The sequence below is a fragment of the Equus przewalskii genome, chromosome 11, assembly GCF_037783145.1.
Source record: "Equus przewalskii isolate Varuska chromosome 11, EquPr2, whole genome shotgun sequence".
In the NCBI taxonomy this organism is placed as follows: domain Eukaryota; kingdom Metazoa; phylum Chordata; class Mammalia; order Perissodactyla; family Equidae; genus Equus; species Equus przewalskii.
In genome coordinates this window covers 26228409-26240349 of record NC_091841.1, presented here as the reverse complement: position 1 = coordinate 26240349, position 11941 = coordinate 26228409, and the positions used below count along the sequence as shown (strand labels likewise).

Below are 11941 nucleotides of genomic sequence, written 5' to 3'. Positions count from 1 at the left end.
GCTGCCAGGGCCGTGAAGGCCAATGTAAAGCTCCTGGGTGCAGGGGCTCCTAGTTTACAGGTGGGGTCACAGTGGACCCTGGCCCACCAAATGCCTGTCCAGTATGTGGCTGCACAGGGGAGGAGTGAGTGGGAGAAGGCCTCCCATCACTTACCTCGGAGCTGCATCCTGGGGAGACCTGCTGCCATTGGCCAATCATATGAGTGGGTGGGGGTGCTTCAGTTTCTCCTACTCCTGTGGGCCCGCAGGACTACAATTCCCAGGGGCCCCTGCTCCGGGCTGGTGGCCCCTAGCCAAAGCTGGTCTGTAATCTGACCTGCCCTCTCAAAAGGTCACTTTGGAGCTCCTTGAGAGACAGCAACAGGGGGAGCTCAGAGTGGCAAGGCTTTGGTGCGGGGGTTGGGGAGGGGCTCTGCCTCAGGTGACCTCCCGCATATCACCTGCTGGAGCCCAGGGTCCTGGCCCCCTTCTCTCAGATGCCCAGTGCCCTCTGCTAGCTGCACGCCTTCTGTCCCGGGCACCCTAACCCTCAGCTCATGACCCTTCAGTCTGCAGGGGTGTCCTGGTCCTTCTTGCCACAACGTGTTGCCTTCCCAGCAAGTGCAGCTTCCCTGGTGGCCCTACCCTGGGGGTCATCCAGCCTGTGGTTTGCAGTCTCTGGGCAAATACCTAAAACAGAAGGCAAGCTGCGCATCTGGCGGCTGGGCCTCCTGACACCTGTGTCCCCTTGACAGCCCCCTCGGCCTCTCCAAGGAGCCCTGATTGAGAGCCCACAATTGGGCCCCATCCTGCAGCTGTACCCCAGGAAAAGGGCCCAGCTCAGGGCAACCTCTTAGCCAGAATCAGCCCATTGGCTCCAGTCAAGCCTCAGGCCTTTCAAGCGAGCGTTCTGCCTACAAAAGTCGGAGACGAAAGACAGAAGACCCCAGTGTGCGAGGCCTGGAGGAAATGGGTCAGCACAGGGCTGTGAGCAAGCCAGGATGGGCCGGGCCTCGCCTGTGTGGAGCTCACCCGTTCTCCCTGCCCCTCTCTCCTCTCCTCCCCTCGCCCCCAAAATAGCTCCCTGAGCTGCCAGGCCAAGACCCTCCCCTCGAGCGAGCGGGGAGGCGGGGCATGCTGCCTGGAGCCTGGCTTTAAATCCCCAGGCAGCTGGGGATCTCCACTCCCTGGCTGGAGGCACTGCTGAGGCCCCCTGTCCACCCATCCGTCCGGCCGCCCTCCCACAGCCATGTCCCGGCCCCTGACAGACCAGGAGAAGAGAAAGCAAATCAGCGTGCGCGGCTTGGCCGGCGTGGAGAATGTCACTGAGCTGAAGAAGAACTTCAACCGGCACCTCCATTTCACCCTCGTGAAAGACCGCAATGTGGCCACCCCGCGAGACTACTACTTCGCGCTGGCCCACACTGTGCGCGACCACCTGGTGGGCCGCTGGATCCGCACGCAGCAGCACTACTATGAGAAGGACCCCAAGGTGCTGCTTGGGGCGCCCCGGGTGGGGAACCGGCTAGGGGCACGCCACAGGGCTGGGAGATCTTGACAAGTGGCATCCCCTTCCTGGGGTCAGGGCTTTCTGCAGCAAAACAAAGAGTCCCTCCGGGTTCCTGAGGTTGGAGGATCCAGGGGTGCCAGGTGCCATGGGTGCTGGGGCAATCCTGGGGGAGTAACTTGGGGCGGGGGCAGCTCAGGGGGTTCAGGTCAGGCGAGCTGGTTGCAAAGGCCCAGCCCCTACTCAGAGAGTAGGAGGGGCTGCAGGTGGGCAGGAAGACCCCTGTGGCCTCAGTCGGACCCCAAGTAGAAGGACGTGTCATTGAATGTGTGTGTGGTCTGCCTGTGCGGTGGGTGGTGTGCATCTGGGGCAGCAGGATCAAGTGTCTCTTGGGGTCATTGGTAAATGTCAGCAACCTGACACTCCTGGCAGGGGTGGAGGAGGGGCAGTGGGCATGGCAGGGAGGGGATCCAGGAAACCAGGAGACCAGGCCCCATCAGCATGCTGGATCCTTGTGCCTCTCTGTCCCCTTCTTGGGCTGAGGCTTGAGGGCCAAGGGGACCTGGGCACTGCAAGGATGGGAGGTGGCTGATTCTAGCTGCGAGTCATTGTGTGACCTTGAGCAAATGACTTTTTTCTCCGGGCCTTGGCCTTTCCATCTTGAGGAGCACCTGGCGGTGCTTCCCTCCATTTTGACTCCCTGATGGGCTGTTGGGAAGCTTGTGTGCGATGGAAGGGGTTCCCACCTCCCCCAAGTGCCTCAATCCCTGAGGTAGATATGGCCAGCCCCATTTTCCACATGAGGAAACTGAGGCTCAGAGAGGAAAAGGCATTTGTCCAAAGTCAGAGGAAATGCTGGAACGGGAACCTTACCTGTTGAGTCCCAAAGCCTAAGATGGGGAGAAAAAAAAAACGGAGCTAGGGTTGGAACATGCCGGGGCCTAGAAGTGGGGCAGGAGGGGTACGAGGTGCAGGCCCAGCTGGGCAGCCCTGACCACCCTCCCCTGCCCGTCTGTCTCTCCCGACAGAGGATCTACTACCTGTCTCTGGAGTTCTACATAGGCCGGACGCTACAGAACACCATGGTGAACCTGGCCTTGGAGAACGCCTGTGATGAGGCCACCTACCAGGTGTGGGGGGGCGTGGAGGTGGGCTCGGCCTTAGGGACTGGGGGATTTGCCCGCTGGCCCTTGGCCTTGATCACGGCTCACCGTCCCCTCTCTAGCTGGGCCTGGACATGGAAGAGCTGGAGGAAATCGAGGAAGATGCAGGCCTGGGCAATGGAGGCTTGGGCCGGCTGGCGGGTGAGTGGGCAGGGCGGCAGGGGTGGGGTGGGCAGAGGGCCTCCTTTGTGCTGGGTCCCTCACACCACCCTCCTGCACACCCCTAGCCTGCTTTCTGGACTCCATGGCAACGCTGGGCCTCGCTGCCTATGGCTACGGGATCCGCTATGAGTTTGGGATTTTTAACCAGAAGATCTGCGGGGGCTGGCAGGTGAGCAGCTGCGGGCCCTCACCTTGTGGGGGCCCAGTCATGATGGCGAGGACCCCCATTTGGTCATCCATCTCTGGATAGGTCCAGACCCAGCCCCAGACTGGGTGGAAAGCAGCCCGTGGAACTGCTCAGACTCCCATACACATACCATGTCCCAGTGGGCGTCACACCAGACCGGGGCCCACTCCAGAGCTGTTAATTTACACCCCGTATAGGACGCGCCACGGCCACTGCCCCTGCCCTACCCACTGCCGCCGTGGTGTGAGCTGGGGTCTGACGCTGCCTTCCTTTCTCCCTGACCTGCCGTGGGCTCAGATGGAGGAGGCCGATGACTGGCTTCGCTATGGCAACCCCTGGGAGAAGGCCCGGCCTGAGTTCATGCTGCCTGTGCACTTCTATGGCCACGTGGAGCACACCAGCCACGGGGTCGAGTGGGTGGACACACAGGTGAGGGCAAAGCCAGGGATTGGGGGAGGACCCAGTGGGAGGGAGGTGGGGAGCAGGAGCCTAGAAGAAACAGGGAGGTATAGGGAGAGAGCCTGGAGGCTCCTGGACCGGGCGCTATTTTACAACGGAGGACACTGAAACTCAGAGAGGTTAAGTGACTTGCTGGAAGTCACACCGCTGGAGCCAGGAGAGGCTGGAGACAGGGTCACAGGGAGCCAGGCCAAGCGCAGAGCCTGGGAGGAGAGAGGCTGCCCTGCTCCACCAATTCCCCTGCCCTGCCCTGGCGCCTCTCCACCCCGCAAGACTCATCAAAGAATAATCACGGTGCCTTGCCTCTCCCCCACATCTGACTTGGGGTCTTGATGGGAAGCAAAGCTACAGCCCAGAAAGGGGAACATTGGGGGGGGTAGGGAGAATTAAAGCCTTGAGAGGGGAAGTGACTTGTTCAAGGTCACGCAGCAAGTGAGAGGGAGCCTGAAGCCAGCCCCGGCTCAGTCAGTCCTCCTGCTGCAGCTGCAGGTCATCGGCCTCCAGATGGCTTCACAGAAACTGCTAGGCTTTCAGAATTGGGCATTTGTTCCGCTCTCATCCACGCTAAGGGCCAGCAGGGGCTCTGGCTGCCTGCCCGGCTGTGTGCTCTTGGGCTAGGCCCTTCCCTCTCTGAGCTACAGCTTCCTGCTCCAGTCAGGCGCTACTTGGTCTTGGGGAGGGAGGCGACACCCCTTGGAGGAGTGATGTGCCCCTGGCCCCGGGGTGGCAGGCAGTTATTGGCAATAATTATTGATGTCTGCTAATTGTGGGGGGTGGGGCCAGCCTCAGTCAGTGCTAATTAACCAGGCATAAGCCTTTGATGGACTTGACCTCCGTGACCCCTTCTTCTGGGCCCTGGGGTCCCTGGGCCTTTTCATGAGTCCAGAGCGTCCGCTAGGTTGTGCTCAGGCCAGATGGGCCAGCTCATCCCCGTCCCTGCAGAGTGGTCGCCAACAGAGCCCCACCTTGGGCTCTGGGCTCCCCATTGCCTCCTCCCAGAATCCTCACCACAGCCCGGCAAGGCGGGGCCGGGGGCATGGGGAGACACTGGGGCGTCCTCTCTTTACGGATGAGGTCCAGAGAGGCTGATGGGTTTGCTCCGGGTCACCCAGAGTCGGACAAGAACCTGAGGTTGGGAGTTAGCGGGGTGCAGGGACGAAGCCTGGAGTCCCAGCTCTCAGGGACCCCCGAGTCAGACACGGTGATGCCCGGCTCCTGACCCTGCACCGGGCGCCCTGCAGGTGGTGTTGGCCATGCCCTACGACACGCCCGTGCCTGGCTACCGCAACAACTTCGTCAACACCATGCGCCTGTGGTCTGCCAAGGCCCCCAATGACTTCAACCTCAAGGACTGTGAGTTCAGCTCGCTGGTGGGGAGCAGCCCCCGCCCACCCCAGCCCCTGCGCCACCCAAGCCTGACCCTGTCCCCACTTTCACTCCCTCAGTCAACGTTGGTGGCTACATTCAGGCTGTACTGGACCGCAACCTGGCCGAGAACATCTCTCGTGTCCTGTACCCCAATGACAACGTATGTCACCACTGGGCTGGGGGCAGGAAGCCTGAGTGCTGGGAGAGGGCGGAGATAGGGAGGGACACTCACTGGTGCCCTAGTCACACCCAGGGTGTGTTGCGGGCCCCTGTGTGTCCTGTTGTTCCCCCAGTTCTTTAAGTGGTAGCACGCCTGAGTCCTGGGTGCAGCAGGTCAGGGTGGGGGCACTTGGAAGAGCTGTTCCCTGGCGCTGCCCACAATACTCTTGGTCTTTGTTGCCCCCGTCCTGACACTGTCCCACATCACTACTTTGTCGAGTGGCAAAACCCCCTGGGTCCTGGAAGTGTGGACAGTTCCGGGCTCAGAGGTCTTGGTGTGGGTGGAGTCTCTCCTGGCCGCGCCCACAGCAGCATTAGGCCACGCCCACACCTTGACTGCGTCCTGCCTTGCGCTTCCCCCAGTTCTTTGAAGGCAAGGAGCTACGGCTGAAGCAGGAGTACTTTGTCGTGGCTGCCACGCTCCAGGACATCATCCGCCGCTTCAAGTCCTCCAAGTTCGGCTGTCGAGACCCCGTGCGCACGAACTTCGATGCCTTCCCGGATAAGGTACCCGGCCCAAGGGAGGTCTGCCCTCCAGTCATGCTGCCAGATTGCCTCTCCCCTCCATCCTCAGCCTGACCCACCCATTGTGCAGATGAGGAAGTGGAGGCTGGGGCAGGGTGGGTGTGTGAGGGTAACACGCTCGAGGTCTTCAGTCAACAGGAACATAACCTGGGCTTCCTCCTTCTGCCCCACAGCTGCCCTCATGAGGGCCTCTGCCCCCAGCTCGAGAGCTTAGAGCCGTGTGGGGCCCTTGGAGGGGGCTCTGAAGGGGCAAAGGACAGTGACCATAGCCTTGATTTGGAGCCTGGACTGACTCCCTGACCCCTGTCCCCCACAGGTGGCCATCCAGCTCAATGACACTCACCCCTCCTTGGCCATCCCTGAGCTGATGAGGATTCTGGTGGACCTGGAGCGGCTGGAGTGGGACAAGGTGGGCTCAGGACTCTTCCACCCCTGCCTGCCTCTCTGTCTCAGGTTCCCTTCCACGTCTGGGGAGTGCAAAGCTGTGAGGGGAGCCCCCACTCAACAGACGGTAGTGTGAGGCCCAGAGGGCGGGTGTCCCAGAAGCTGGCACCGCAGCGGCAGGGCCCAGGCTCCTGGCTGCTCAGTGTGTACAGAGAGCCATAGGGCTTAGACCCCAGGGTCCTGACTCCCCACACTGTCTGTCAGGCATGGGACGTGACAGTGAGGACCTGCGCCTACACCAACCACACGGTGCTGCCCGAGGCCCTGGAGCGCTGGCCGGTGCACCTCATCGAGACGCTGCTGCCCCGACACCTCCAGATCATCTACGAGATCAACCAGCGCTTCCTTAATGTGAGTGCAGGGGTCGTGACCTGGAGGGCCGGGCGTGGAAGGAGTGTGCAGCCCGGGTCCTGAGACTTCAGTGGGGACGGCTTTGGGGGTACAGGGCTGGGGACCCGGGTTCCTGGGGACCGGTCCTAGCTCTGGGCTCTCCGGGCACAGCGGGTGGCAGCCGCCTTCCCCGGGGACGTCGACCGGCTGCGGCGCATGTCGCTGGTGGAGGAGGGCGCGGTGAAGCGCATCAACATGGCCCACCTGTGCATCGCCGGGTCGCACGCCGTCAACGGTGTGGCTCGCATCCACTCGGAGATCCTCAAGAAGACCATGTGAGACCCGCCCCCCAGACCCCGCCCTCCCGCTGGGCCCCGCCCACTCCAAACGTGTGTCACCATAGGTCCGCCCCCCACTGCCCTGCGCCAGGCATTCACGCCACCCCCAACTGGCCCCTTCCACAGGTAGCACTGCCCTTAAGCACCATAGTCCTGCCATCCGGCACAGTCCTGTCCCCAGGTGACCCCCTGTTACACCCAGCACCCCCCCCCACCCCTGACCCCTTTCATTAAGAAACAGGGGTAGGGGCCCCAGGGAGGAGGCTTCCTCCCGCAGGGGTGAGTGGTGAACCCCTACCCCGTCATGCAGCTTCAAGGACTTCTATGAGCTGGAGCCTCACAAGTTCCAGAATAAGACCAACGGCATCACCCCTCGGCGCTGGCTGGTTCTGTGTAACCCCGGGCTGGCAGAGGTCATTGCTGAGGTGAGACGTCACTGGATGGCCAAGGGGTCAACACGGGTCACTGCAGGGGTCAGCTGGGTGTGGTTGTGCAGGTGGTTCGCTGGAGGGCGCCCCGGGGGGTGCTGAAATCCATCCCGCGCCCTGTTCCCCAAGCCCCGCGTGCGCCTGGAGGAGGGGAGCCATTTTCTTCCTTGCTTGAGGGGCCCTGGGCTCATGAGGCCTGGCCCTGAGGCTCAGCCTGGTGGAGTTCTCAGTCTCATGGAGCGGGTCATCAACCGGTCACATCTGAAGTGAGACTGGCAGGGGGCAGAGATGGGGAGCAGGGCCTCGAGGTCATTGCCTGTCTGAGGAGAAGGCCAGGAGGAAGGCCTGCGGGGGTCAGGTGGGGTCAGCAGGCAGAGCTCAAGGCCAGGAAGAGAGGAAGACCGAGGCACAGCCACCACGGCCCAGCTGGGAGGCTGGAGAGGGAGGAGCTGTCTGCAGTGGGCGGGGCTTGGCTGACCCAGCAAGGGCCCCCTCTGTGAGGGATGCTGGAGGAGGGGCGTGGCCTGACGGAGAGCCATCTTCTGCCAGCGCATCGGGGAGGAATACATCTCAGACTTGGACCAGCTGCGCAAACTGCTCTCCTACGTGGACGATGAAGCCTTTATCCGGGATGTGGCCAAAGTGAAGCAGGTGAGAAGCGCTGCCACCTGGGACCCCTGTGCCAGGGCCCGAGTGGAGAGTGCCAGAGGGACCGGATGTCTGGGTCGGGAATGGTCCATTGCGCTCATGTCTCCTGCAACCTCAGACCTTTGGTAGAAGTTGCCTGGAGTCGATGGTGGGAAGGCATCATCTGACCTCACTGGAAGAGTGCTGACATTGATTAGCAATGTCTGCCCTGGCGCAGGAGTGGATGGAGGCGGCAAGTGAGCCTACTGGTGAGCTCTCCCCCCATCCCCTGCCTTTAGGAAAACAAGTTAAAGTTCTCTGCGTACCTGGAGAAGGAATACAAAGTCCACATCAACCCCAACTCACTCTTCGACGTCCAGGTGAAGCGGATTCATGAATATAAACGCCAGCTCCTCAACTGCCTCCATGTCATCACCATGTACAATCGTGAGTGGCGGGGTTTCACTATGTCTTGGGTCTCCCTGGACCGGTGCTGTCAGGAGCTCCAGCCCGGCCAGTGAACCTGGCTCACTCGAGCCTCTATTTCTGCACAGGCATCAAGAAGGAACCCAATAAATTTTTCGTGCCTCGGACTGTGATGATCGGAGGGAAGGTGAGAAGCTGGGCCACAGAACGTGGCTCTCAGCCTTTGATGTCCAGGCTGTTGCACGGGAGGGGGTAGGGGCGCCGGGCTGTAGAGCTGACCCCTGGCTGTGCCCCACAGGCCGCGCCTGGGTACCACATGGCCAAGATGATCATCAAACTCATTACAGCCATTGGAGACGTGGTCAACCACGACCCGGTGGTGGGAGACCGCCTGCGTGTGATCTTCCTGGAGAACTACCGAGTCTCGCTGGCTGAGAAAGGTCGGGTGCTGCCAGTGAGGACCCTAGGGGTGCTCTGATTAGTTCAGGCCCAGAACGAGGTATTAGTCACCCCCTCCTGGGGTACTTGCACCATAAGGAAGAATCTGGAGGGGACGATGCTCCAATCATGAAGATGTCCCCCTAATGGTGGAATTTCAGGCAGTACAGGGTGAAATTGCAGGAAAGATGGGCCTGTTGGTGCCCCTCAAGTTACACAGTGGGGCTGGGGGTGGGGAGGGCAGGTTGGATCCCAGGCGTTCAAGAATTAACAAGAGGTGTGGGGGAGGGGCAGCGGGAGGGAGACTCAGCTGGTGAAGACTGGCGGGCTGGGGTGGAGGGGACCCTGAATCTGGCTACCTGGAGGGCCGGCCTGACTCCAGAGTTCCCAGCGGGAGTGGGGCTCTTCCTGGAGCTGAGCTTGTCCCTTGCCGCCGCCCCACAGTGATCCCGGCTGCCGACCTGTCCGAGCAGATCTCCACTGCGGGCACGGAGGCCTCAGGCACTGGCAACATGAAATTCATGCTCAATGGGGCTCTGACCATTGGCACCATGGACGGGGCCAACGTGGAGATGGCAGAGGAGGCGGGAGAGGAGAATTTCTTCATCTTCGGCATGCGGGTGGAAGACGTGGACAGGCTTGACCAGAGAGGGTACGGGGGTCAAGAGCTCCAAAGTTCACAGTCCATGGGCAAGAGGCACTGAAGTGTGGCTGCTGGAGGCTAGGGCTAAGAGTCCAGGCTGCACAAAGTCTTTAGTTATGGCCATCAGGATTCTGGAAAACCTTCGTGGTAACTTATAACAAATAAGGTTTAATGAAATGGGAAAAGAAAGAGGTAGCATAGAACTGAAGGCAAAGAAAGAGAAAATCATATCAGTCCTAGGAAATTATATTATTTCTGGAATTGGAAGTAAAATTAGATTCTTAGCTTCCTGGCGGCCCTGGTGAAAAGGGAAATATGAGGACAGTAGTTACAACTGTGCTTGTGGTCAGAAATGCAGTTCTTCAGAGCAGACATGTTCCTGGCATTACATTTTTAAAAATTTATTTTAAAATATGACTTTTTTTTTTCTTATCATAAAAAGAATACATGCTCATTAATTGGAAAGATGCAAAACCACAAAGAATAGAATAACTGTCATCCATAGTCTCATCACCCACATTTAAAGCCACAGTTCTCTTTTTCGTTGCGTAATTATGTGTGTGTGTATATACGCAGTTTTTGACAGTTGGGAATAATGTATGTACAATTTTGAATCCTGATATCTTAACATCGGGGAGGCATTTTCTACGTCATTAAATAGAGATTTTAAATGTTTGTGTAGGGTTCCATCCTATGGACATGCTGTGGTAACTTAGCCAGTTCCACATGGTTAGACGTCACGGTCGATCTCCCGTTTACTAGTATAAATATCACTGTGATGACCAACCTTTTACATCTATGTCCACATCTCTGATTATTTCCTTAAGATAATTATTAGAAAGGGCTATTTCTGAGTCAAAAAGTATGAATTCTTAAGACTCTTGATACATATTGCCATATTGCTTTCCAGAAAGTTGGCACCAGTTTACACTCCCCCCAACAGCTTATGAGAGCTGGCATTAAATATTGAAAGGAATTTCTCCTGTGGGGCTTGACTAGAAAGTTCCGACTCGGTCCTTTGGACAGGAGGGAGATGGGAAATGTTCTGAGCAAGGTCGGACATGTGCAGAACTAGGCTCCAGAAGGACAATTTTGGCTGCATGATAGAGACCGGAGTGGAGGGGTCAAAGTGCAGGTGGGGCACCGGTGTGGGGGCTGACACCATCAGGCAGGGGGAGTCGCCTGCAGCAGGCCAGTGCTGGGGATTAGGGACATTGTTGAGGAGGTGGCCTTGGTTTCTGGTTGGAAGAGGGGAGGGGAGGAAAGAGATGCGACTGGCCTTGGGGAGGGTTTCGAGCCCGGGTGGCCGAGGGATGCTTTGTGCTGCCTCAGAGAGTGGAAGACTAGAGGGAAGCTGGTGCCGGGGAGGCGATGAGCTCGGCTGGGCAGTCTGAGTTTATGGATGTTTCTGAGGATGCAGCTGTTGACTCCTCCTGGAGCCTGAAGGCGAGGCCAGGGATGGGAGAAAAGCCATTCTCGGTGGGAACACACTGGTTAGAGACGGTGGTGGTATCAGGGAGGAAGGGCGCCTGGTTTGATCCTTGGCGCTGACACCCCTCTGCTCTCTCCAGGCCTCAGTGCCTCATCCACACACCGGAGGCTGGGAAACTCAGCAGAAAGGGGAGAGGGCCTCCGGGGAAGGACCCCTGGGGGGTGGGGTGGCAGCTCCAGGCAGGGTGGCAGCAGGCTGGGCCCGGGTTTTGACGCTGGTGCTTGGGACCTCCCGGCTGACAGCAGCTCTCCTCCCAGGTACAACGCCCAGGAGTACTACGACCGAATTCCCGAGCTTCGGCAGATCATTGAGCAGCTGAGCAGCGGCTTCTTCTCCCCCAAACAGCCCGACCTGTTCAAGGACATCGTCAAGATGCTCATGCACCACGACCGGTGAGCTGGCTGGCCAGGGAGCCTCACGGGTGGGGCTGCTAGGCTGAACGGGGCTTGGGCGCGGCGGGGAGGCTGGACAGGGGTCCTGGGCAGTTGGGGCCAGGCTCCTTTGGAAGTGTCATCACTGTCCAGGCCCCCAGAAGTCGACTGGGACAGAATGGGCTTGGCCCTTGACCTCAAGGAGCTTCCTGCCTCTCCATTCCCCTCCAGGTTTAAAGTCTTTGCAGATTATGAAGACTACATTAAATGCCAGGAGAAAGTCAGTGCCCTGTACAAGGTGAGGGGTCCTGGACTAGGGATTGGCAGGGCTTTCTTGGCCCTGGCTGGGATAAGAAGAAAGGTGGGGACCCCACTGGCAGCGTGAACCCAGAACTCCCTTTTGGCCTGTAGAACCCGAGAGAGTGGACGCGGATGGTGATCCGGAACATAGCCACCTCGGGCAAGTTCTCCAGCGACCGCACCATTGCCCAGTATGCCCGGGAGATTTGGGGCGTAGAGCCCACTCGCCAGCGCCTGCCAGCCCCTGATGAGAAGATCTGAGCGTCCAGACCAGACACAAAACCGGCCCCGAGTCTGTTCGCAGTCCGTTGGGCCAGCCCCAGCTCCTCATCCAGAGGGTGAGGTGCTGGAATTAGATCTCTAAGCCTCTTCCTGGAACCCTCATTTCCCCCCAGCCTCGAAGGCCCAGTGTCCAGCGTGCCTAAGGACACTGCTCCTATCCTGTCCTGGGGCCCCCTTTTCCCTCCTATTTATGGGTCTGATCAACTGCACCCACTCCCCCCAATAAACCGATTCCCCTCGAGAGCCTCTTTCC

The 11941-nt window shown here is 59.4% G+C and overlaps 1 protein-coding gene across 1 annotated transcript; it reads left to right on the top strand.

Annotated features, from left to right (window-relative positions):
- Positions 1–460: 460 nt before the first annotated feature.
- On the top strand, positions 461–11929 carry PYGM (glycogen phosphorylase, muscle associated). Its single transcript, XM_070565258.1, has 20 exons — positions 461–1471; positions 2515–2616; positions 2712–2790; positions 2877–2980; positions 3296–3427; positions 4699–4810; positions 4903–4985; positions 5408–5551; positions 5886–5978; positions 6218–6364; positions 6515–6678; positions 6992–7106; positions 7659–7760; positions 8036–8183; positions 8291–8349; positions 8461–8602; positions 9045–9252; positions 10993–11127; positions 11338–11404; positions 11518–11929. Exons 1-20 carry the CDS (start codon positions 1229–1231, stop codon positions 11665–11667), a joined length of 2529 nt encoding a protein of 842 aa, XP_070421359.1. The 5' UTR covers positions 461–1228; the 3' UTR covers positions 11668–11929.
- The last annotated feature ends 12 nt before the right edge of the window (positions 11930–11941 follow it).

What these genes read in the sequence shown, in the direction of transcription:
- PYGM (XM_070565258.1), top strand. Translation starts at nt 1,229, where the DNA reads ATGTCCCGGCCCCTGACAGACCAGGAGAAGAGAAAGCAAATCAGCGTG. An exon ending in GTGATGAGGCCACCTACCAG is followed by an intron (nt 2,617 to 2,711) that starts GTGTGGGGGGGC and finishes TCCCCTCTCTAG; the next exon opens with CTGGGCCTGGACATGGAAGA. An exon ending in ATGTGGCCAAAGTGAAGCAG is followed by an intron (nt 7,761 to 8,035) that starts GTGAGAAGCGCT and finishes CCCTGCCTTTAG; the next exon opens with GAAAACAAGTTAAAGTTCTC.